The 27,042-nt window shown below is 40.6% G+C and overlaps 1 protein-coding gene across 2 annotated transcripts in view; it reads right to left on the bottom strand.

The window, feature by feature from the left end:
* LOC121184654 (phosphatidylethanolamine-binding protein 4) overlaps positions 1 to 27,042 on the bottom strand; it is a 50,873-nt gene that overhangs the window by 10,690 nt on the left and 13,141 nt on the right. For both annotated transcript variants that reach the window (XM_041042459.1, XM_041042458.1), the window contains exon 4: positions 18,818 to 18,916. In XM_041042459.1, coding sequence (XP_040898393.1) covers positions 18,818 to 18,916 — 99 coding nt within the window. The remainder of the gene's footprint in view (positions 1 to 18,817; positions 18,917 to 27,042) is intronic.

Here is a 27,042-nt window from a genome sequence, read left to right as displayed (position 1 = left end):
TCTAGTTGTGGAATGTGGAACAGAGGACTAGGATACTGGACCAATCACAGACTGACTGTTTTTTGAAAATATAGCAGCGGTCACCTGGAAGCTGATGAAATGTGACCATGGTACACAGAGATTTTACAACTCTGTGCATAAGCATGTAGTTTTTAATTCTATTCTTGAATAACTGAGCTGTGCTTATAACGTTTTAATAATACATTTATTAGTATCAGTTAAATATTTTTAAGAAATTTTGCACAAGTAAAGCACGCTTCCCCTATTGTGCATCATCTTATCTATAATCCTGTAACTGCTGTTTAGGAGGTTTAGGAATAAGTATTAGAGTGCACAGCACCATTGTTTACACAGACTGATATAATTCAGACGATTAGTTTCGACTGAGTATCTTCATCCACTGATCAGTGAGGAAAAAAAAGCTTTATTTAGAAATAGCAAGAGTCCTGCAGCCTGCAGGATCCAAACCCATTGCCATAGCAACAGGTAGTCAACATTTGAGCGTGAAACATTTTCCCACATCTTAATGCTCGGTTCTCGCTCACTCTCCATGGCACCCGGTGCCCTTTTAATTTCATTATAATACATAGCGTAAAAACAACAGCAAATGAATGCAATATTGAAATTCAGACAAATAATAAAAGACAAGCCAATCATATGCAGAACTCACATAGAATCACTTACTAATATACAAAAGATATCATAATCTTAAAAATAAAAGTGTTTTATGGTGATAGTGGTCTCTCTATTCCACAGCTGAGCTGGTATCACAGCAGTTGTGACAGGGCAGGACAGTGTTGAGGTTGCTGACTCTTGATGTTCATTGGGGAGTGACGGACTCGCTCACACTAATCTACAGGACATTCTCACATGGTGGGCGGCCTACCCCAGGGACTCTGATGTGGGGGTGGGGCACAGAGCGTATAAAGTTCTGACCACTAAATGATTGACAGCCATTCGCTCAGTTAATTATGTATATTAAGAAAAGTTCAGCTTAAAGTATGGGTTTTCATATGAGTATCACTTTATTCTTACAGTATTTTATAAAATTCAAATTACACTTTCAAAGTTTCTACTTAATTTCAATTTGTAGAGTCTAAATTTGTGGACAAAAACAAAGTGCAACAATAGCATGTAGAAGCACCGAAAATTGAAATGATGATTCACATGAGTCAAACACTACTTGTCAGGTTTGAATTCATCCCAGTTTCACCTAATTCAATTCACCTAATGCCTCTCAACCCAGCTGAGTGATTTTCTTGTTCACCCCACCCATGCAAAATCTGGGAATGATGATGTCATAAATTAGGGCTGTAATACAATTATAAGGCTCGTACAGTGTGTGTTGGGCCGTACCCACCAACGAGCTGGTGAACAAGCACTTACACAGGTCAAATATAGTCAATTACATTCATTTTGGATTTCCGCATGGATGATAGATGATGCCGGTTTGAAGCAGACAAACTTTTTTTTTTGTCATATAGTAAATCTATTACCGCTTTGTTAGGGGGAATCAAAAAACCACATAGTGCATTGATGAAGTTAATCTTGGATCAATGAGACCCTCAGCAACTATGATGCTCTGAGCTCCAGGGTTAGAAAAGTTAAAAGCGTTGAGACTCCGCACCCCAGACACTGTAAAGCTCCAAAATAAAAGCAGGAACATTAAGGACTTTACACACTAAGCATAACCACGTCAATATGATCTAACAGACACAGCTAAAAAGAGCAAACGTTTACCCGACAGAGGTTGTGAAGAAATTATTTAATAGATTTAGATATAAATAATAGGTAACAGATAAATAATAGATAAATTACAGTTTAAGGACTATGTCATAAAGGGTTTAGATGAAAATCTGATGTGAAGCAACAGTGTTGTTGTCCAGTATGATATACTATGGTGCACTAACACTGTATATCTCTTTTGCAAAATATCAAACTTCTTCAAACACATACACACAGAGAATAAATAGTGTAACTTTTTTGCTGTACAATATCTATGTTCACCAACTATAAACAGTTATATTTTTGGATTGTCTGTGCTGACCCCAAGCTGAAGATAAAAGTTACATTACATAATGCAGATGTCAGAGAAACCAGTAGCTTAGACTGCTGCTGTATTCACTCACAATCCAAGCCTGTGAAGCTTGCAGCTAATTCATCTAAAGCAAAACAACAAACATATAGATCCACTCACGTTAGCTGTTTCTGTAAGCAGTTTGTTTAATTGTTTAAAAGCAGCAGAATATTAAAATGAGTATCTTCACTAGAAACCCCAACAGTGTAGTCACAGCCACTGTGTCAGTGTTTCAACTGTTGGAAATTTGCAAGTTATGTCATTTCAACAGCTGAAAGTTGAAAAAGACTGGGAATGGCTTCATTATTCATGCAGTTACCAAGGAACACACTATCAGTGCTGCTATGTAATGCTAAGTATTTCCTCATCTAGGCATTGTATTTTAAATATATGTTTGTGGGTATGATATGTCACATAATTTCTTCTATGCTCCTAATTTCAGGAAAATATGAGACAGATGAGAAAAGCATTTGGTCTTTAAACTCTTATTTTGTGACAGGTATAAAACTTTCATACTACATACATTTTAAATGTTTAATTGACTATACTGACCCTTGTCATAAGTATTCATTTCAACAAATGCACTACAAATCACTGTAACTGCAGACGACATATATTATGAATGATTCCTGACAAATCATCAGACTGTCATTCAGCACATGGACATTTTGTGATGATCAGGCAGTGATTGGAGAAATACACTAATCATTTAACGCATAGATAACATCAAGAAACAAACAGAGCATGAAATAAATTACCTGGATTAAGAGAGAGTTATTTAGTCAAATACACACGAATCACACACTGAGCAGTGTGGGAGAAGCAGAAACTGACAGATATAAACACTAAAAGTGTCAATATGGCCGTTTACTATTTTACATATTTAGCAGAAAAGAATAAGAAAACTCTAAAGCATAATAGTGTTTCAATCTTTGAAATTGGAGATCATTACTTCCTATATAATTTAACCAGTGAGTAGTGAACAGGAGTGGGAGAAAGGTTAGTGAGTAGGGTTGGGGCTATGCTGAAGATACCACAACAGGAAACGTGTGCCCTGGTAAATGGCTCATGAAAAAGACGGTCCCTACAAGCTGTTGTAAAGCCGACCCTGACCTCCGATCTGCCTGCAGATTGCAGAAATGGAAAACAGCATTGCGGTTTCAATCACAAAAATTACCATGCAAAGACCTGATTAAATATATGATCCATATCATGTTTCTAAATGTTAAAGAAACTATTTTCACAAAATATGTCTTTGGGTTCTCTCTGCTCTTTTCAAATATAGGAGCCTGGTGCTAACTGGACTAACTGATGTGAGTCCAGCTGTGGTATTACGGACACTTCATCCTGCCTCTCCCTGCTGTTTCTCGTAGCCCAGCTTGCCTTCATGTTTTACTGATTATATCTCACTCTCTGACTCAGACAAAAGCAGAAAGGATCCCAAACAACCTACACGTTATGAGCAATGAATAATTGTGAAAATCTGGAAAAAGCTATGCTGCAGAGCTTTTTCTGTGGGTCACGCAATAGCCTGACACTCCAACCACCAATATTCAGCGCAACAACTCTGTCCCATTGTTCTAAGTGAAGCACAACCAAGGCTCATCCAGAGCAACTATTCTAATATCATAATACTCATAATGAACCAGAATTAGTTCAGAGTTGATAGCTATATTATTACCATCATGCAATTCTTGAAAATGATAATTGATGGAACACTGATGCACCTCCTGTGGGTCTGAAAGTGGCTAACAAAAACAAGAGCAGGCATTACAAAGGTAAACTAATCTTAATATTACAGATGAGTTGCTCACTTCTCTAGGCCTTAGAGGAGAGGATGAGCACTGTGTTTGTATAATGTGTCTACATAACTTCCGCTAGGAATCCTCTGACAAGAGCCAATAGGTAGGAGTCTGTGAGGAGGTGGTGGGTGGGTGCAGGGGTGCGGTTTCACCAGGAATACCCACTTGCCCAACAACCCTTCTCCTTCTATGTGTGGGTGAGTGCTTCCCTTTGTCAGCAAGAGTTACTCATGCACCTACTTGTGTATCCACCACTTCCCTCCCCCTCCCTTGCACACCCTGTAAACCCACACCTACGACAATCAGCACCCACGTCCTTCTAATGCAGTTCTGAGAGCATCATTCTCCCTTTTACTTGCAGTCAGGCTAACAGACGGGGAGAGAGAGCATGACAGATGGTGTTCACAGCTCTATTTCTGAGGCTGGACTTGTACCGCCACAGCCACCCCTCCCCCCCTCGCCTATTCCACTCAAGCCAAGTGCTTATGACTGCCTCCTCATCTTCGCCTCAGTAATCAGCCCATTCATTTGCAGGGTTATTGTGAATTAAAAGTCTGTGTCTCACAAGGAATCTCACCGTTTACAGGTTAAACACAGTTTTTCTTTCAAAGTGGAAGAGAGAATCACATTACTGCTTGACTGGGGGTCTTAGATATGTATGAAGGAAAAACATCACATTTTTTTCAATCTGCATTTAAAATGACAAGGATGACAAGAGTCTCTTGTATAATTAGTGAAAAGAAAACTGCAAGATGCCCTGAGTTTTGACTTTCCTAACACAGTAGGCTGCAGTTCTCTAGGCTGCCACTCAGGCTTCAGCCATCAGTCCCTTCTCGGGCCTGACACGTACATGGTCACGCGGCTGCTGCACCACACCTGTGCCACCACTCCTAAAAAACTGTGCAAGACAATGTGTCTGCTGACCTTCAGAAGAGGTTGGATGCAGATATGATCAAGCAAGTTGATACACGGCTGTGGATCAGAAAGAAGCCAGACATTCAGTAAGGAATATCACAGCCACACTCTGTGAGTACTTCTGACTGTTTAGCTCTTGTAGCTACATTAGGAGCAGGGTGCAGACCACTCAGGTCTCTCCTACACTTCCAGCTGGGCTTGAAGCACATCAGTGAAGTCTCCCAAGTTTTCTCTATATTTTCCAGGTGACCCTCAAAGACCTCAACAAGGACAAGTCAACTTCTGCCAGGTTCAACATGAGCCCTTGTGTTGGAGCTTAAGTCTGCATAGCCCAGTGACTCACCACTGATGCCTGTTGCAGACGAGCTTGTGTCCTTGTCACGGCCCACAAAGATCACCTAGGCATCATGAAATCGAACCGACGGTGGTCAAGGAGTCTCTGTGGAGACAACCAGCATGGCCACAAACTTCCTAGCATTTTTTTTTTTTTTTTGAAGAATGGCTTCAGAGCTAACAGATGGCTCAATCTTTTCAACTGCACTGCAAACCCGAGGTACACCATATTCCTCCACTGAAACTTCTCTGGTGCTCCTAGAAAGCTGGTCAGCAGCTTGTGCAGGTCGCATTTAGCTGGGACTGACTACCTTCGGCCTCTCAGACAAAACGAGGTGTCACCCAAACAGACCTCAGCGCTGCATAACCCGGAAGGAATATTATTATTTCATAATGAACAAGGTTTACTTTTTGGCTGAGCAGCTGGCAGATGGCCATGACTGGTGATGCTGCTGTGTATGGCAGTTATAGCATAAGGAAGACACACACACACATTTTTTTTCCCATTTGATGTAGTCGCTCCCTGCTCTTCCAACCACATCACAAAGCAGAAAATATAAGAGTACCAATAAATGAACCTTAATAAATTACATCTGTTAACACATCAATAACACTGTATTGGTTACACTCAAATTTTCAAAAAAATATATTTTAAAAATTTCCAATTAAAAAAACTCTCTCTCTCTCTCTCTCTATATATATATATATATATACATATATATATATACATATATATATCCCTAAAAAACATATAATAATGACCCCTATTAAGAGCCTGTGCTGTGTAAAAACCTAATGGGCTGCAGTCTGGGGTGAATGGTTGTTAGAGAAACCAAATGGCGATCAGCTGTGCAGGGTGGATTGGCTCAGCAGGACAGGGTGAAAGCCAGTGGGGGAGTCACCCTTGATCTGCTTCAGTGCATCAACAAATTAACCCACTTAACAATAGCCTGCTGGACTAATGGCTTTAGTAAAGAAACTCATTTGGCTTTGGTAATGAACTGAGTTGGAAACATAAACAGTCCAGTTATTAAGCGAACTCCAGCCATCACTGACATCAGCCGACACACTGTGATGTACCAAACCTACACTCCTTTGGTCATGCTCATTAGTAAGAAAGCACACTATTACTCAAATCACTGACTTAAGAAACTAGCCACCCAAACTCATTATCACATCCATCTATTCAGTCTAATTTGCATACATTACAAATTCACCTTAACAAAGTTGCCGTGCCGCGTTGGTCATCTCGATCTCACGGAGCAGATTGGGCCTAACAGGGCAGAGTACAGGCCAAAGTGAGAGCGTTTTAATAAGATAATTTCATCCAACCTGGGTGCTGCTTCCCTCACAGCCACTGTGTGTGTGTGTGTGTCTGTGAGTATGGGTGCTGATGAGTCTGTACTTTAGTACTGTTGAGGGAAGCCCAAGCCTGAGTTCCCAAGGTAACAGTCGGTTTGAGTGGGGGCTGGCTGACTCATTTGAAGGAAATCCTGGAACCTGAACAAGGCTGCCCACTCGCCCCACCCCCAGCTTCATCAGCACAAGCAAACAAGGCGCTGACATGTCCCCATATAGGGCTTCCCACTGACGGGGGTGGCACTGGAAAATCCCAGCCTGAGCTTGCCTACAAGTAGCATCAGAAGACACACACACACACAAATATGAGGCCTCCATGGAGATACTAAATGGATAGATTATAATAGAGCTGTATGACTACAAATACATCCAGGCACGTGCTGGATTTTGATTAACACATGAAGGGACGGGGGAGATGTAAGGGGGTGGGAAAGGAAGAGGAAGATTAAGCTTATTAAACAGTCAAAGGCACAAAATTAAAATAGTTTTTGAGGTGTGAACAGTGACACAAAATAAATGAGTACTGAAACCTAGTGGGCCTGGGCATGGAGGAGGAGGAGGAGGAGGAGAAGAAACAGAAGTGAGAGAGAGACGAGGAGGATGAAGGAGGAGTAGGAGTAGGTGGACAAGAGAACGAACTCTTTGCACACACAGTTAATCTAATTATTAAGAAATTAGAAGAGATCAACAGGCGTGTAATTGACCACTTAATTAGTTCAAGGTCAGCTGGTTCTTTTGACTTTGGAAGGACGTCGAGCCAGCCCACAGCAAGATGCGAAAATTTTGGTGAAATATTCTGAAATTTACAATAATTAAGAAACTAATAAACAGCCACAAGTGTTTCCACACAGATTTGGCATAGTCTTCTCAATAAATAATAACAGTTTTATGTACCATCAATTCAACATTGTGTTATTCATAGAAAACCAAGGCAACATGCCGTTTAAGAGACGGAATAATAATTTTAGAAACAGTAAATTCTGGCCGTCAAACAAAAACTGTACAGTCAGTAATCCCTGCTGTTAAGAGTAGCCATTTGATTTGCTTCTGTCCACTGTTATATCTGTTGATAACTCCATAGTTCATTCAGTGTCTTTAGTCATTAACAACTGAGAGCTGGTACAAAGGGATTTAAGAGGCAGCATTACTGTTTTGAATCGCTGGATGTTTAATTCTTCTATTATAATTGAGGTAGGAGCGAGACAGAGGTTATGGTAACTGCTGGAAACCTGTCCCACTTCACAGAAAGGTTAATGAACCTTACAAGTCCTATGGGAGATGGAGTATGCTGTTAATTTGACAAACGTGGGAAATAAATGCTTTTATGCTTTTATTGACGGTGACCAATAGCGGCCTTTGCTGGAATGAAAGGTTTTAGTCTTTTGGGTGCTTTGCTATGAGGCAAAACAATAATGTGGAATGCATTTGTTGGAAGAAACTAAGTACATAATTGTTTGAATAGCAATTTCAGGCCAAAAAGCATCTTCATTATTAATTCCTACTTTTGGGGAACATATACTGTGCAAAATGTACAGTAACCTAATTCATGTTATGAAACAACTGTCTTTATTCTGAATACATTTGCGGGGATGAGGGATTTTAAAAAGCTGTGTTTTAAAATCTACATATTTTCACATTCCATTATATGCACCGTTGGTCTGGGTTTCATTTTAACAGGGCACCAGGGGTTTAATATATTGACAGCTGGAGAGGAACATATGTAACAGTGTCAGCGCTAAACTGAATTAGTCTGTGGGTTAGAGGGAATCATCGCAAAAGGTGGCTACGATAGATGTGATCAGGACAGAGGTTATAGGCACAGAACCAACAATGTATACAGTGTGCATGATTAAGAGATTAAATGGATAATCTCCTTCCCATTCAAAGAGCCTGACGGAGGCAGAAATCTGGTTTCACTAAGATAGACTTTAACTATAGCTTAAATCAAACCAACAGCCAGAGTTCAGACAGACACCCAAGTTCATCAGTTGCTCAAATTTGTGTAATTTTTCGACAAACTTAGGTAAAACTAATTTTCTGTGTTTTGGCAATTCTGGGTAAAACTACAACTCTTTGCAATTCAAAAAACATGGAACTCTTTATAGAAGACGTCTTTTACAGCATCTTCTTTTCCTCTTTCCATCTTGATGCAAAACCAGAATCAACTGGACCTGCTCAGCATGTTTTAGACATGTCACAGAGCATGATTGGATGTTCACTGCTTAATTGTACCATGCAGTGCATCTGTGCAGATGCATCTGCATTCGTTTCTCATTTATTCAGGTTTTTCCTTTAATTTGTCACCCAGACATATAGGGGACAGCATTTTACCAGAAAGCCCCTCGTTCCTCCTTGCCCCTACTTTTATTTATGTTTGAATACAGAAATTTTACTAGTAATGGAGTAGTTTTACTTTGTGGTATTAAGTAAAAGGTTTGAATAGATCTTGTACCACTGATTTTAGGTAACTAAAAGTAGCAGATCAGAAAACTCCCCTCAGGTTAGGGAAAGAGTGTTTTTAGGGTTAAAAGAAACCTGTGTTGAATGTTCTTAGAGAGATCCTAACACCAGACAAATTCAAAGACTTTTTTAACACTTGATTTTTGTTCTTTATTTAAAAAGGTTACACAAACACGGGTCCTTTTAAGCAGCATGATAAACCCATAGTACTGTTTTTCTGGAGAGGATGGTATCAATTTGTCAGCAGGTGCAGTTGTCACATCTCTTTTTAAACTTAAAATCAGTCATTTTTGTGCAAATGTCTAACTGGCATTAGACTAGGAGCCAAACTAAGACTGTCCTAACCTTACAGAACCATCTAACACTGTCCTAACCTTATAGACGGGTATAACATATCTTTGTGAAATTGGCCCTGGTCTTGCTCTTTTTGATGCCCCCTCTCTACCGAGCCAACTCGCTCTCTCTGTCTCTCACTCTTTCTTTCTCCCAGCGATACTATGGGCACTGTTTCCTGTGCCTGTGTGCACAATGTTTGCCAGAGGAGCACACAAGAATTCGAGCTCCACAATCCCTCTTAACCTTTGACCTTGGCTTATTGTTACCTGTGAGCAGCACTGTGGCAAACATGTTGTACAAGTAGTGTACAGCCCTGCAAGCTGTTTGTGTTCTGCAAGTATGGAGGGCAGGGGAGGAGGGAAGGAAGAGAGGGAGCTATTTAATCCCCCCCAAAGGAACTCCCCTCTCAACCCGTATCGTGAACTCGCAGGCAAATCGCGTTGCTGGAAGGCACACCACACACACACTGCTGTCTTTTTAATTTCATCAGCTGAAAGAAATCTATACAGTGCTTTGGAATCTGACTGAGCTGCGGAGAGAAGTGAACTATACAGCACCCTGGAATGTAAACAGGTTTCACACCAACTGTAGCATAAAAATACCACATTGTAACAAACCTCTTGGCTATGATAATGGTCAATAGTACAGATCAGAGGTCTTAGTAGATTTTATGGTTGTTAGTCCTACAGCATATCAATAAGAACAAGTTGAACAAATCCAGAGAACATTTCAGAGGAAATTATTCAAGTGTAACATGGACAAAATATTGGCTTCTGCTGAACACATTGTATTGACGGTGGCTTTTTCGTTTGCTATTATAAAAGGCATTATCTCCTGAGAATATTAGGAACGCTGTCATTAAATCCCATGCAGTCAGCTGCTTGGTTAGGAGCAGATATGGGCTGTAATCTGCACAGAATGGACTCATCCTCCTGTACAATGTTTGCAATTGTCAAGCACTCGCAGTATTCACAAAAATAGGCAGAATATTTATTTAATGTCTGTAAAACAGAGCCAGACTCTGTTGTACGATCGCTATCTACATGGACAGATAATTGTCAAACCTCCATCACAGCTAAGCCTTGGTAACTCTGATGTGCTCAGTATTTTTTATATTCATGGCAAAATCCAGCTTCACTGTTTCTGATATTTGAATGCGTTTTATTTTATGATACACAAGCTCAGCTGTCGTACCACGTCTAACTATTTGTTCATTATACAATATACATTATACTGCAGTTTGCTAATCTTATAGTTTAGAATAACTTTTGGAATACAAACAATCATAATCAGTATGTAGAGTTAGACAGGCCACTATAATATCTGCCAACTTTGCATTCATAGCTGTCACACTTAATTATCATGCCAAAATACAAGAAAATACATTGGCTGCAGGAGGTCTTTTGTGAAGTCTTTGTTTTTGTGTACAATTAACTGGCAAGCATGCTATTTACTTAAGTAAGGGCTATTTTAGGTGAGCATAATTGTTAGTGAGTTGTTTTTATCAGCATGCCTCACTCCCCTTTACCGTACCCTATCAGGAGACACCCCTATGAGGAAGCGTTTTCCGCAGCCGCGGCCCCAGCAACCCCCCACTAACCCTGACATTTGTTCATTTACCCGCCCCTCTTTCCCTCCTTCTGGTTTTCATGTCTGATTTTTTTTTTCCCTGTCCATGTCTGCCAAGATTGACCAGGTAGGCAGACTCCGGCAAGCCCCCCACCTGTACCCTGAAACACACAAATGCGCACGTGGGGCCGACTGCCAGAGATCCTGCTTTACTGACTGAAGTGGAAGGGTGGGGGGGTGTGTGGGGGGGGAGGGGGGGGTATGACAAAGACGACAGCTTGTGTGGGGGAACATTGTCTGCGGCTGCGACTAGAAATCTTTTCAGGAAAAATAGGATTTTATACACAATGGTCGTGGGTGTGAAGAAAGGGGGCACATATTAAAAGAAGCGCCTTTATGTGTGCACAGCTACTGGTTTTTAAACTGCATTTGCATGGAGAAGGTCCAATCTGTTCTTTTTTTTCCTACTAGGCTATAGTGTGACAGACTGGATCAAAGAGGGCTTTCCAGGTTGGCCTTGTTTTCTTGGAGAGTAATTGTGATACATCCAGGACAGTGTACAGGGTGGAAATTAAGGTAGCACACTGACACACAGTAGGCCTACTTCCTTAAATAAAATAAATGTGTAAGGGATGTAATATGGATTTCTTTCTCCCTCTGAAAGAGACTAAATGCATGAGGTAAAATCAATAGGAATTTGGTTTCCTAGAAAAAAATAACTATTAGGCTTCGTGTAAAAACTGTAATTTATGGATGATTATTCCCTCGCTGCCCAAACAGCATTCACGACTTCTGACAGGAAACCATAGCAGCTCACTTTCTTCACGCAGTGAAACCTCCTCAATCATCTCACCACGGCAACCACAGCAGGGAGGTCAGTTGTTATAGAGATGGCAAGAGGCTTGGTAGGTTATCAGCTACAGTATTGTGTGTGTATGAGCGTGTATATGTGTGTGAGTGTGTGTGTGTGTGTTTGTTGTATGTGGACGGGGGATGGAGCTGACAATTGAGCGGAGGATTCTTATGTAATTCTCCCTTTAGGTGGCGAAGAACAGTGAGAGCAGCAGCCCACACTGAAGAGGAACCTGTTTGTTAATAAGCTGTAAGATAAGATAAGATCGATACGATTATTACAGCGTGTTTGTACACAAGTCCGGGGGGTGGCCAGATGTGTTTGAGCCACAGGGACACAGCCACAGTCACAGCAAGTCCAGGTACGAAGTTGGCAAGTTGCCCCACAAAGCACTACTGATTTCTGCTTTGTTAGCATCTCAGCAAACTCTCTCACACATACGCACAAATTCATGAATGCAGATAGCAGACACATAAAGATGCAGACACATGAATTTATGCAAAAAAAGGTCACACTCAAAAAGCTTAAAAAAAGAAAAAACCAAACACTAGCATCCCAACCTGGCAGAGAGGCTGTGAGGAGAGTCTGATAAGGTTTAGTGAGGAAATGACTTCCAAAAGCTGAACTCCATGTAGTACCACCTCTGACATTTGTCTGGCTGTAGCTGACAGCAGGATGAGCACTGCTCTAAATGTTAAGCACCTCCAGCTGGGCTTCCATGTGAAGCACTATTGTTGCCTTGCACCAGGGGAGGTTTTGGTAGTTTTGAAAAAAGATGAATGACCTGCATGTAAACTTTATGAGGGTCAAACTAATTCAAACTGCAATATAAAATATAAAAAAAAAAAGTATTCAAGCTGTACACAGACGAGTAGGTAACTGACGTTGATTTAAAAACCTGAAACCTTTCTTCTGGGAGGACTCTTAATTACGTAAATAGGTGCTTAGTTTACATACTCGTCACATATATATTATTCACAACAATCTGTTCAACTTCTTTAAGGCACTTCACACAAAGAACATGTATTTATGCTGTCAGTTTAAACAAAGGATGACAACAGGTGCACCGAGCAGAGTTTAGATTGGATAAAGTTGCTTCATATGACTTGGAGCCAGGAGAGGCACTTCTGTGTAAAAGTTTGTGAAACCATAAACAAGAAAACTGTTAACCTAGGTTATGAGCATGTTTAGCAACTTTGGAGCGCTAAAAAAAAAAAAATCACATTAAAAAGGAAAATTGTTCAATTCCTTTGCGCCCACCCCCTTGTTATAAGATATGGATGTCCCGTAAGGTTATTTGTGTTTGCTGGGAAATGAAGTGCTCAACTGGATTAAAAACATTCTGCATATGTTTGGAAATCTGTTTCCCTGGGCGTATGAGTGGAGTGAGCGAGCGTGAAGCAGCAGCTTGCGTCTCCTCCAAGAGAGAGGGCAGACACTCTCATCATTAGCTGGGCTACAATGTGCTCCTCTACCTGCTCCAATCTGCACAGCCAGGCTCCACTCTGACGCCAGACAGATGTTCCCAGCACGAGGTGCAAAGTACCGAGAGGGGAAACGAGAGTGAGCAGGAGAGAGGCAGAAGAATGGAAATATTCAGCAGAGTACACAATAAGAGTTTAATTATGAATAATACCAATGGCTCTTTGTTCTCACAATGAAGCTAGCTATGGTTCGTCTGGCCTTTGGGAAATTGTTTTTGGCTTCCATATGGGGGCAGCTGTCTGTCAAAAATAAACGCTTAAATCATAACATGCCACAGTAGGGATAATTACAGGATAAAGAACAATGCAATTATGTATGTTTATTTGCAATATTGGATAGGTATTTTGCTAAAACAAACTCTAAGGCTATTGCAGAGGTAAAAAATGTAATTTCAAATGCTCAGTACTATCATTTGCTGCTGCTCAGATGCTAACGATCTATGAGTGAGATTGTTTTAGCAAAACTTGACAAAAAGATCTATACTCCAGTCACTCAGTATATATGCAGAAATGTTTCTGTGGCAAGAGGACGTGCCATACTGGAACAAAGGACTGTTCTGGCTGCACTTTCTAAGGATAAGCTGGGTGTGACTTTATCTTTTTATCACCCGTATTTTGAGAGAACTCTCTTAAGACTCAAACTAAACCAATTCATCCTACTAGGAAGTATTGACTGTGAAGCCACAACCTGATAAAGCTTATTCCTCTGTGACATGGACTATCGTTTTCCCCCAAACTATGAAATGCTAGTAAAAGAGCCACACAATGATGCTGGTTATCACACAGTATTTCTTCATTAATATCAAAGCTGCACAAACGCATACAAAAAACAAAAAAATCATCTTTTTTGGGTTCTGGTCTCTTAAGGTGAATGGTTGATAAGAACAAAGAGGCAAAATAACACCAGTGTTATCCTTTTAAGGGCTAAACACTGAATGAAACACTGTAAGGAGTTACACGCCTAATAGTTTGCAGTTAAAGGACATCTTGAGGTGTGGAGCAGACGATCTCTGCAGGCCGCAGAATTCACAAACACAAAGCCAGCTGGTCTGATACATTCACAATACTTCACTGTTTGTATTTGCCTGACCAGCAGCAGAACACAGGCTTTGTCCTCCTTTGGGAGCAGCTACAACAGAGATGGATGTTAAAGCATGCATTTCCCTCATGCACCATAATAATGAGCAGAGCACGCAGTGTGCCGAACTGTCCAACTGGCCCTCAATTAGCCAAGGAGGGGAAGTTAACAAACAGATGATGGCTTCCAATCCACAGACCTTACTGAAGTGAATCTGGAAGTGAAGAACTGTACTGACTGAGAATGACACACAGTGACCGCAGCCTGAGCAGGTTACAATGGGTCATGAATCTCATGTTTTGTTTCAAATGTATTTCCTGTATCTGTAAGAAAACTGCAATTAAGCCCAATCAAATGATAGCACAGTTAATAACCTTGATGCTTTTGCTTCTGGCGAATGTACACATACAGTTTCAATATTTTCACAATTGATTTTTCAAAGATCTATTGTACAAAAAAAAAAAAAAATGAGCACAGAAAATCCAATAATTATCCTTATGTTAACTTTTCTGCACATTACAAGAAAAAGTTAAGTATGTCAGACAACCAGTACCTCTCATGGAGACAAACCCTCGGCAGAGAAACTTCATACATTATAAAAAGTAAGAAAAAAAAAAATCCATAAAAACCTAAGGCTATACATCTCTGTTTAAATGGGATTTGACAGCGATAATGAACACCTTGGCTTTTCTCAGAGCAGAAAAGAGCATTAGCACTGTTTTGCAAGTTCATATTGCATCATGCTGACTCTCAAACCGCCAAAACTATAATGAGAGAATAAGTATTAACGAGTAAAAGTAACACCCGGTGCTGTATTTATATAAGCTGCCTCTATTCAGCTACTAATGATTTGCTTGTTACAGTAATTATTGCTGCGAGACCGTACCGGAACATCTGCATTGATTTAGTCTCTGGGAGAGCAGAGAGAGGGAGGGAGAGGCTCACAATCTGGAATTCGACTTCGAGAGCGAGACAACAATCTGTTGATGGTTATTTTGGTAATTGTCCATAATTGATGTAAAACAGAGAGTGTTGCAGAAGATTCTAAATGACTGTTTCTGTAGCTCGAGGGGTCACTGAAAATGGGCAGTTGTGATTAAATTGCATATACAGCATCTAATAATGTGAGTTCTAAAAGAAACTGGACAGCTGGCGGCAGAAGACGAGACACCCAACCACACAGTTTACGCTTAACTGCTGGAGTAAATTGTTCTTGGCTGTCAAAAGTAATGATGTGATACGTGATACAGCCAGTTAAATAGAAGATTTGACACACACTTATACACTTAGTTAGTTGGTAAGTTACATTATTTATTGTGTCATACAAGCACAAAAGCCAAATCTATATGGACACCAGAGATACTGTTGCAGCGGTGAAACATTTGTGGCTTACAAAGCCAAAGTGCGGTAACTACATATTTAGAAGAAATGCAGTTAAAACCAGAGTCTGACTTTTTGACATTTGTTTTAACATATAATTTTTTTTATGTCAAAGAGACATATAATTTAAAAGAGATACAAACCAAACAGTCAAACCGAGAGAGCCAGATCCAGTTCAATCCTGCTGGTGAGATGACTGCAGCTAAAATGATCCCCCACAATATATGAATATTTAAGAACTAACATCTTGGTAATTCAGTTTGTTATCCCACATAAAAAAGCCACTGAACTTGAGCTAGTAATGGTAACTAGCCTAGCTTAGCAGAGAAGCATTAACTGCCATGTCACCTTTTGTGAGGAGTGAAAGATCAGGTGTTGTTAAACTACTTTTAAATCACATAAAACTAAATGTATTAAATTGTAATTTGAATTCATATTTATTATCATTTCAAGGTAATTACTGACAAATGATGGATGAAAATCTAAAGAACACATTTTGTTTGTTGACACTATTTTCTGCTCATATTTCTTATTTTCTGGAAGCGTTGTTGTTGTTGTGTGAGGGCATTGCATCCTATCCATCCTACCCAGAAAACTTTAAGGGCAGATTTGTCAGAGAAGACCATAACTTCTTACATATCCCATAAAAATGCAAACACAATATTCTGTCCTCTGTCTAAAGCTCTACACATAAACATCTACCATAGAAGACGGTGTATTCATAAAACACAACTCAGGTCTTTCTATGATCATCCATACCAAAGAATTTATCGCAAATTAATGACGTTTTTAGAAAAGCATGGGGAGTGTAACGAACAAAACTTTCTGTTTGTACAGCTAATGCTAAAGTTTGCTTAATATAAGGCTCCACACTGTAGTTGTGGAAGAATAATGTCTGCATGTGAGGCACTGTGCAGTGTGTGGCAACAAAAACCAGGCTCTCAAACTCCTCTCTCTGTGCTTCAAGAGGGTTTTGGCATGGCTGACTCACAGTGAGGAGATCCTCAGCACATGTTTTGGTTAGTGAAGATAATACAGCTCAAAGCAAGGTGAGTGATGTGTCTATAATAGACGAGGTAGTCCAGTGTGTCCTTGTTCTGTTACCACTGCTTCTCTAATGAGACGCCGGCTAAAGAATCAGCGTAAATCTAGGGTGCCTTGGTGCTCGGTCCAGCCTGACCTCACTTCACTCTCGGCTGAATTAAGGAAATCGTTTACCTTCGCGGTTGTGGCTATGGATAAAAAATACACACTAATTATGGAAAGATCCACAAACTAGGGCAAGACTGCATGACCTTAGACTAATGAATATATATGAAAAGAATACGGCTGCCGCAGCTCGCACCGTTTGACGAGTGAGGATCAAAACACTGATCCATTTGACATTTGAAAGCATGACCCCTGACTTCGTCTAAAGAAACTACTTTACTTTATAAAACAATCTACCATCAAACACATTGCCACTGAAATATCAGTTTAAATGCCAAACATGTTAAGGTGCAGAATTTTGTTTACCTTATATGTATGAAAGGAACTAGCTTACAGAGAAAAAATGAGTAATTTCTAAATCATGTTTGATCACCAGTTTAGTATTTTTTTTGCTGAATTACATTAATATAAACGCATTAATTCATAAATTGACCTACATAGCTGTCAGAATCACTACTGCACTGAAACAAAATCCAATAGCTTCACATCGACACTTGAAAAAACAAAACTGAGGTTGTGTGATGTCACCTAGCCACCCTGGTCAATTAAACACCTCCCACCATGGGTTGGCATCACTCAAAAGGCTCATTAACCCTTCTGACCAACCACCAGTCACAATCAGAAAAAACATCCCGTCACATTGGCCAATCCCTACATGGGCAACGCAGGTCAACACCCACACAAGTGACAGGCAATTGAATTGCTAGAGAGAATGTGGTCTGTCTGAGCACTTGAAAGACATTTGTTTATTCACAGCTGGTCACGTGGCCAGACAGACTTTATGGGCTTAAAAATAAGAAGCAAAGGTGATGTCTAATGCAATTTTATAAAGTGGAAATTACTTGTTGTTTTTTTTTTTCTTTCTTGTATGTCAGTGATGTATGTGAATGATCTGAGGTAAATATTGAGGTAAAGATCCTTCAAGGCAAGCAGGAATGTTGGTTGCATAAATCATCTCTTAAGTGCGGCACAGATGAGCTGAATCACAAAAATTTGGAATTTATGCCTTTTGTAGGTTCACTAAAATATATATATATCCCAGATACATCACATTTGGATCTTTGAATCAATGTGGCATTTACTTAGTGTACAACAACGCCTTATAAAATGAAACGGGAGCAGTGATACATTGCTGAAGCGTCTTTGTGTGCTTGTTTTTCAGACCACTAGTCTTAATCTACTGGGTTGATCTCCCGGTTCCCGCGGGATTATAAAATGTCTGCAAACCTCCAAATATTTGAGGCAATCAACAACTCAACACGCATTTGGCGTTAGAATGCAAGAATGTGAAAACACACAAACGAATGGATAAAAAGGAGTGAAATATGAAGAGAAATAAGGGGATCGGAGCCGTGCCCATTTCGGGGGTGTAAAATATGGAGAAGTGTGGATCATTGGGGGAGCTGCTCTGCCTGGGGGAACAGATGAAGGGAGGACACTCTGCCAAGATCTCTCCACTGGAGGGGGAGCTGAGGGACTGGAGCTCTATGGGAGAAAGAGTGTGCGCCTCGCATGCTGCTCTCCTCAATCTCAGTCTCACACGCCTGCATTGACACGTCCCAGGCTCTCTGCAGCAGAGGGAAATTGCTGCTGACAGGGCCTTGCAAACTTTCACAGCCATTTAGAAAGACTTACTCCCACACTTTTGTCACAGGCATTTATTGCACAAGATACATGATATGAAAAATTAACATTTTTTGAACTTGGCATCCTTTCTTCACCAAGTTAGGCTTAAAAACCATTCATAATTTTTCAGCCTTGCAATCGGCCCCAGTGCAGATGTAAACACAAGACATGCCAAGTGAGACCCTGAGATTATGAAAATGCACAATTTTCAAGGAAAAAAAAATCCAAACGCTACCATATGAGTTCCTAATCCAATAAGAAATGCTGTCCGTGTCACCATCAACGAACCACACAAGGTTGTTTTCAAGCGAGAGCAGAGGTTATTGCAGAGTGTACCTGTATGTCCACGACGAGCCAGTGCCTCCAGTAAGCAGATGTTGGACTATTGCGGCGTGGAGCATCAGGATCAACCATCACCAGCACATACATCTTTTTCTGCAAACAGAAGGAGATTTATAAATCATTACTTTTAATATAGAAAAAGTGTTTTACTACAGTACCACACACATTGTGATTGGCCCAGAGGCACTTGCAGGAAGAGCGGTACCTGATCCCTTTTGCTTTCTAAATACAGCCATGCGCTTTGTACATCACGTTGCCCAAGGCTCGACAGCCATCTCTGCAGCAAACAATACTTCTGTAATAATGCTTGTATAATACATCACTTTACTTTCTCAGCTTTAACTTATTGTACCTGAAAATGTTGCAAAGTGTGAATTTTATTCTATTCATAAAATAAAATGTGTGTTTAAATTGAGTGTGTGTGTGTTTTTTTTTTTTACATAGCTCACAACTGAGCACAGAAAGCTCACAAAGCCAGTTGGTACCAGACGGCTGGGTTTGCCTTTTATTGGCTTGACACATGATCATAACACAATTTTACTTCAGCTGTCAAGGCTGAAAATGTTAAAATGTTAGAAAGAAATTAACAGGAGACAATACTGTTATACAAAGCATGAAATAAAACTGTTCTAAAAAGGCAGCAACACACATCAGAATATGTTCTGTAGCTGTGCTACACTCAAACTGCAATACGCTCGTTTTTGTAAAAAGACTACAGCTCTGTCTCTTCTCTGTTATTCCAGAAACTTAATATAATTACTGTGACATCAATAAAAATGACAACGTTTTGGATCTGATACCAACTCCTCTCGTTAACATATTCACAGTAACTTTCTGCCACTTACCCAGTATCTTTATACCCCTCAATCTGTCAATAGATAAAGTGAGAGAAAAAGCATCTTAACTAACACTTGATCACAGTTATTGGACGTTGACTTGGCGGCTTAATTGCCGGAAAATGTTCATTCTGTCTGTCCCTAAAAGTTAGAGAATTATGAGAGCAGATTGAATTATTGCGAGAGCACATTTGTCATCCCTGGTCCTGTGCCCAAAATCTGCCAGACCATATGATGGGCTTTTTTTATTTTGTTCACTTCCTCTACAAACAGAGACATTAATCGAGGCAGTTTCAATCCACAATGTCCTCTTACTGTATATGTACTTTCAACTGAAGCAGGACCATAATGTTATCAGCTTTAATACATATAAAACAGATGTAGCGTCTCTTAAATTCTTACACTGACTGCCAAACAACGTCTGTTTGTCTGTGGCGCATTGAAACATTTCATAGAATCAAACGCTCCCATGTAAACATAAACCTTAAATTTCTGTTTGTTGTGTCCTATCAAGACATTCTTAAAGGCCTCTGAAATTTAAGCCGATGTCCTTGAGTGAGATAAAGAAGTAGTCATGTATTTTTCTGCAGATGCTCATTTTCAGAAGGATTCTCTGCCTACCTGACAAGCGGTAATAAGCGTAAACAACTAAGCCTAATAATAGGATAATACTGTAGTCTCAGTGATAGTGCCTGCAGGTAACATCCAGACACACCAGCAACAATAGAGCCTCCTCCACAGCCTGTCAAAAGTGACTCTATATCAGTGACCCCCCCGGGCAGCTTACCAACCATGACCTGTTGCCTTCTCAAGAGTTGTAATCCTCATTTGTACATGTTTGCTACCAGGCAAAGACACTGTGATAATGTAGTTACACTAATATTTAAGTCAGACCCTGATGCATTCAGAAATAACATGGTTTCAAACAACAGCATGCGCACACAAGCACATATGTGCACACACACACACACACATTAAAAGGCAATTTAAGCATTTAAATTAAAAATGACCTCCAGTCACAATTATCACTGAAAGAAATGGCACTTTATTGGATATTTCACGAAAGTTACCATGGATAGAGATACACTGTATTACACAGGCTTAGTTTCCTAAAGACAAATTTAGAACAACATTAAGAACGTTTCACATTTATTTCCGACTGTAACAACAAAATCATGGCCTATTTATAGTGGGCACTGAAATTCAGCGATTTCTGCACATATTCTGTGCTCGAAATTTCTACCTGTAAGAATCTGGCTGGTCCAGCTGGCACGGGCAGCAAATAATACAAGAAGCTCCCTCCGTGCTTGCACTTCACACATTGTGGCATGTACCCTTCTCTCTTACAAGGACATTTTTTTCTCCATCTGTCAAAATCCACATTAATTACACACAGATATGTGCAAGAGACTCCAGGGAAAAACAGATGCATATTCTGCCATCTGAAATAATTTATCAGGGCTTGAACAAACTAAATGTATATTAAAACAGTGCTAATTCTCATAGCTGGATACTGTAAGGCACACATTTTCCAAGAATATGCTGGAGCTCTACCTTATTAGTATTAATCATTAATACTAATGAGGAAACTTAACATTTGAGCCTTGATGATAATTTGAAATTTAGATTTGCTTTTACACTGCAGATAAACAAATCTATCACTGATGACAGTTAATTGTCCATATTTTGGAGGACACACAAAGCTTTCAGCAAAGACTTCAAATTGTTTTAATGCTCCTGTGTTTAATCTCTTTTATCTCCTTAATTTAGATTATTGTAAAAGAGGTGAGAGGTCAGCTGTCTGCTCTGCTGTGCTCTGCTCTGTTATGGTAGCTACAGAACCTTAAAAAATGCCATAATAATCTAAGAGCTCAGAGCAGAAGTGAAATCTGGGTAGGTGTCGGCCACAGACCACCGAGCTCCATCGGGCCATTATACAGTAGGGGATGTGAGGCTCCTGGGTGCAGGCTGGAGGCGGGGGGAGATTGAGCCTGCATTCTCTTGGGATTAACCTCCCACTGCCTGCTGTGATCACAGCAAAACGGCCCATTGAGACCACACCTAAGACACCGGGCGGCTGGAATAAACCCTGCAGCTGACTGGGTGTCTCTGTCACGGCTACTGGTCAGTGGTAGAGAGGAAAGGAGGAGGTGCTCTCTTCAGTGACACCTACACAAAACCGGAGGCGGGGGGGAGTCTTTTATTGAAGAATACATGTACTCTAGACCTCTTCATGATTATATATTATAGAACTGCAGGTTTAGTTTTCTGAAATACATTTTTATATTGTTGTATTTTTAAGAGATGACATGAAACTCCCACTCCAAGCCAGTAGCATGGAATAGATACAGTATCTGCGAAACAGAAGACGGTGAAGAACAAAGGCAGAGGAAGACCAGTGTCTCTGAGGATGTAAACTACTGGCTTACCTTTGAGTGAACTCTGCTGGGGCTGAGAATCAGAGAGATGTCTAATCGCTGCTCTCGTAGAGCTGCCTGGGCTATCGAGCCCAGCTCTGCTAACTGATGACACCACGAAGGGCGAGAGTGAGTTAGCGAGAGGAAGGGAGGGAGGAGAGGCCCCTCTGTGAGTTTACAAGTTCATGCTTTATCCCTGACCCAATACCAAACAGTGTCGTCCATGCAGCTGCCTATTAATACACCCATTGCTTTATCCTCCCTGTTCTTCATCTCCTTCAGCCGCTGTGCACGGAACCTACAACGTTTCATTAAATGGTCAACTGTGCTCACCGCTCGACCCAGAGCAAAGCAAAGCATCGATCCCAAATCCCTGTTTAAGTAGCAAAAACACTTGAACTCGTTTGGTAATTAACAGGTATCTGTGTTGTGATTAAGAGACAGCAATGGCTTAACAACCATCGACTGCAGCTTAGAGCAAGGTTGAAAGATCGATCTGTAAATACAGAAAAATAGAAACTCCAGAGCACGGTGGTAGAAATAAATTTGTCAGATGATGGAGAAAATGAATCCAAGCTACAATTTCATTGTTTTTTCCAGCCAAACAGTATTAAAAAGTTTTTAAATCAAACTGAATGAATAATCTAGTATCAAGTGAATTCATAGAGCAAAGATGTGTGAACTTTTATACTAAGGACAAAGTAATAGGGTCTCATTTTAGAGGCAGAACAGCAGTGAAAGGGGCAGAGCAGCCAGCGATGGGGAAGGTTAACGGTGGTACCACTGTCAGGGTCAGAAGATGAGGTTCACCCTGGTGGACGGAAGGTCAGGGGTCAGACCGGCAGCAGTAATTGAATTCTGACCAGAGAGTGGGGGGCCGTAGACCCAAAGACGAGATGGAGATAGAGGGGGAGGGAGGGCAACAGCACTCACCTAGAGGTCAACAACCTTTACAGGTGAGGAGGTCCTCGTTGTCATTGATAACAGTCCCCCCACCCCCCACCCCTAATCTGCAGAAGCTTTGAAACCTCATTGTTCCTCAATGCAAGCAGCATCACAAAAACCTCCTGCATAGGCACTCATAAAGGGCAGATCAGTGATCTGTTACAGAGGAAGTGGGTGAAGGAAAAAAAGGGCTTGTTATGACTACAGAGACATGTATACAAATGTCAGCTTGGCTACCAAGAACCGAATTCTGCGATCCACATATTTAAATTAAGTAAAGATTTATTTATATAGCACATTTCAAAACAAATGTTTTAAAGTGCTTCACAGGTGGTGATTTGCTAAAGGTGGAGAGCTGGTAGGCTTTTTTTTTTTTTTCAACGTGTGAAGGGCTTTCAAAATATACACACGACCACTCACAGTCCACTGTTTGCAGTCCTCTGGTACCAATGAAAAAAAAAAACATGTAAAACACCTGTGATGGCAGACAATTCTCCACCAATTTTACGTTTTTAAATACGGATAATATTAATTTAATTTATGTTTACATTCAGTGTTTCTCACCAAAACACACTGTGTATCCTTTTCTTATATTTCAACATGTGCACTGTTTACACCCATGATTCCTTGCTAGTAATGTTCTTCTTCATTTTCTTCACTTCCTTTGTTATTGGACCATTATCATCACAAACTGTCAACCATCAGATGAGCGTGAAACCGATGGCAGGATGTAAATCCACTGTCCTTGTGTGTGTGCGTGAGTCCCATTTGTTTAAAAAAAGAAAAAAAGAAATTGCTCCATAGCGCCACTAGTGGTCATAAAATCCACAGGGTACCTTTAAGATTATGTTTTGCCATAACCTTAACCAAATCTAACCACACAAGCTAAGCTACTCGGAAAAAGTAACCCCAGTCTCCAGAGTCACAGTCCTGCACTTTGCATGCCCGTCATCCACCCTAACCACCTCCTTGAGACTTCCTCTACTGGTAAAAACATTGAACACTGAACATAATCCAGGCAGCTGTTGCATTTCCTCCAAAACCTATTAGGCAAAACAAATTAGTATATATAAATGAAATTTCTAGGAGACAGAGTTGACTCTGGAATAAAAGTCATGATATCTCAGCCTCCTCTGCTGTCTCTTGGAAGTCCCCCAACTTTATGAAAAACGCAATAATCAGTCACTGGAATACCCATTTAAGATGGTATATTTAAAAAAATGGACTCACACTGTACATTCACACACAAACACATGCACACAGGGTCAATAAACTAAAGGTGGTGTTTTGTAATCGAAGCCATTTGATGTCTCAGATGTCATAAATTATCAGAGAAGTGCACCACCATTTATTATCAAACTCCATAACGCACAATGTCAGCGCTTCTTGCTGCTTTGGTGCAACATAATTGTTGCTGATGCGTCTGAGACCATTATACAAGATGATTTGGGGAATTTCACAAGAGCCGATAACAACTACAGTTACTGGTTTAATATTCAGATTGATTATTGACACATATAAATGATATGCGCACAGAATGCCAACACTCCTCAGTGTGTTCTTAAGCGCCTCACACAGTGCGGGCTGCTCACTACCTCCAAACCTGCCTATTTTTAACTCAGCCTCCCTCCCACACAGGAGTGGAGTGTGAAGTGGCTTATAAATCCACACTTCGAGGAGCCACATGGTCAAAGGAAAGCCACATGTGGATACAAATGCATATTTAAGGCCCAAAGACAACACAGCTAGATCCCCACTAGGTTGCCAAACAGAGGAGTGAGTGAGCTATGAAGGAGGTAGCGGTTCAAGGGGAATCACAGCGGAATATGAAACACAAGTTTACATAATTACATAATCACATTAACACTTTTTTTGTTTGAACATTCAAATACCTATTACAAGGCTATATTCTAATCAAATTAACACATGACAGAAAGTAATACAATGCAATATAATTTATATCCTATAGACTGTGCACACTAAATATAATTGTTGTGTCTTTATCACTTGAAAATTCCTTAACAGTACATTTTATGTTGGCTTCTAAACCCACAAGTGAACAGCTCTTTAATGAATTCTGAAAATATTTAAAAGCAGTCTGTCCTGAACTCATGTTTTGTAAAGCCTTGTACTTTTGCAGTGCAGTTTGGAGCTGCTATGAGGCCATAGCTAACAGTAAGATGGTTCACAGTCTGATTGAAGCTTGAGGGGGGTGAAGGAATTAGTGACAGCCTAGGGAACCATTTCTGCATTTCTCTCAACACTGAAGACTTCTTTCACCGCGCCATGCTTGCGAACACAGCCGTGCTCATGTTAAGCTTATTAGTCACCCTGGATGCGATCTTGCTAGCTGAGGCTTTCAACACTTTCTAGTGGTGGCTTTACACACATACACCTACTCACTGCCATGAAAGCATTTCTGCAAATGCACATGCTCTAACACAGTAACTACCACTAACAGGTACTCTGAAGTAACATGCAGCCAGGCGCTGGGATATGAGCTTCAGATCCAGCCCGTGCTAAATGAGGCAAGAGGGAAATATTTTTGTCATGTAGTTTGGCTGCTGAGAACACAACACAGTCAAACAGGGCAAATTACAGCACTGGACTCATATACATAATTAGCCTGTCAAGCATGTCACACACTTCGAGTCATAGATCTGCTATTTTACCACCAAGTGCAGCCTATAAAAGTTAATGGTGAGGACATTCTAATTACTTCACCAGGATTTAGGAATCTAAATCAACTATTTTGATTCTAAAAGCCCTCAGGGGACGTTTTTTTTTAGGATGAAAAGTAAAATAATGAAGATCTTCTGGGATTAGTGGATATATTAGCTAGTGTATGTGCGACTGAAAACAGCAAGTTTGCACAGTGCATGACAAGAGATTTCAAGTTACAAAAGCCTACCCTCATATTTAACATGCTATAAAAATTAACTTTATCTGCATCATCATATATTACATTGGAAGCTATTTTGTGCTCATGGAGAACAATTCTTCCACTGTTGCTATTGTTACATCTATTTCGACAGTTATTGCCACATTTTGATGGACTCCAGACTATCTATATAAAATATATAACAAGATTACAACAGTTACACTTCGTGGGGAACCATCATGCAGCAGACACAATTCTGAAGACGATGGGTTACATGCTGCCATGAAGGGAGTTTAGTTGTAAGCACTCTGACACCCATTCCTATTTGGCCATCAGAGCTGTTAAAGGTGTCAGGGCTGTTCACAGGCACTGTGTGTTTCACCAGCCAAGATGGCTTCCACATTTTTTCTATCATGATTAATTATGGTTTCTGATGGTAGTACAGTGAGAAAGTGTAAATTATTCCCACATTTTCTTGTGCCCTCCGTTCAGTCACTGTTGTGTAGGAAGATGCTATTGACGCCATCCATGGATGGCGACCAAAAGGCATCTACATGGGGTGGCAAACTCTAGTGCCTATTAAGGGGTGGAAGTGGTGGTGGGGGGGTGCTTGGCATGTGGGCTGAACCTAGTCCAGACTGCCAGTTGACAGGGCCGGATTTTCCAGTATGGAAGAGTCTTGTTTCAGTGGGCGAAGCTGGGTGTTGGGAGACTGGGAGAGAGGACTGCCCAGGGCTTGGAAGCTTGAAACAGAATATTTCAAACAGACAAGCACCGTCTGTGTTCCAGTGTCACCAGCCCACCCGTCTGACAATCAGGGCCATGTCATCACACGGGCTCTGAGTAATGCAGGGAGCACTCTTATCACCTTAGAAGATGTGGAAATCTCAGACGTCAGAGCAGTCTGAGGTCCCAGCAGCAGAAATAGCATTAAATGATAATATAGCACAAGGTAAGGAAGACAAAAAAGTACAGTAAAAAATGTTCACCTGGAGGCAAAACATTAAGAGCATGAATAGCAAAGCCTGGCGAAACGCAACCACAATACTGCGCTTCGCTTTGAATCCTTAACACAATCCACAATGTGTCTTCAAAAACGCACACTGCACACACAGCACTGAAAATCCTTAGTTTTGGAGA

Source organism: Toxotes jaculatrix, chromosome 7 (genome assembly GCF_017976425.1).
Source record: "Toxotes jaculatrix isolate fToxJac2 chromosome 7, fToxJac2.pri, whole genome shotgun sequence".
Lineage (NCBI taxonomy): Eukaryota > Metazoa > Chordata > Actinopteri > Toxotidae > Toxotes > Toxotes jaculatrix.
This window is presented reverse-complemented; position numbering and strand designations above follow the sequence as displayed.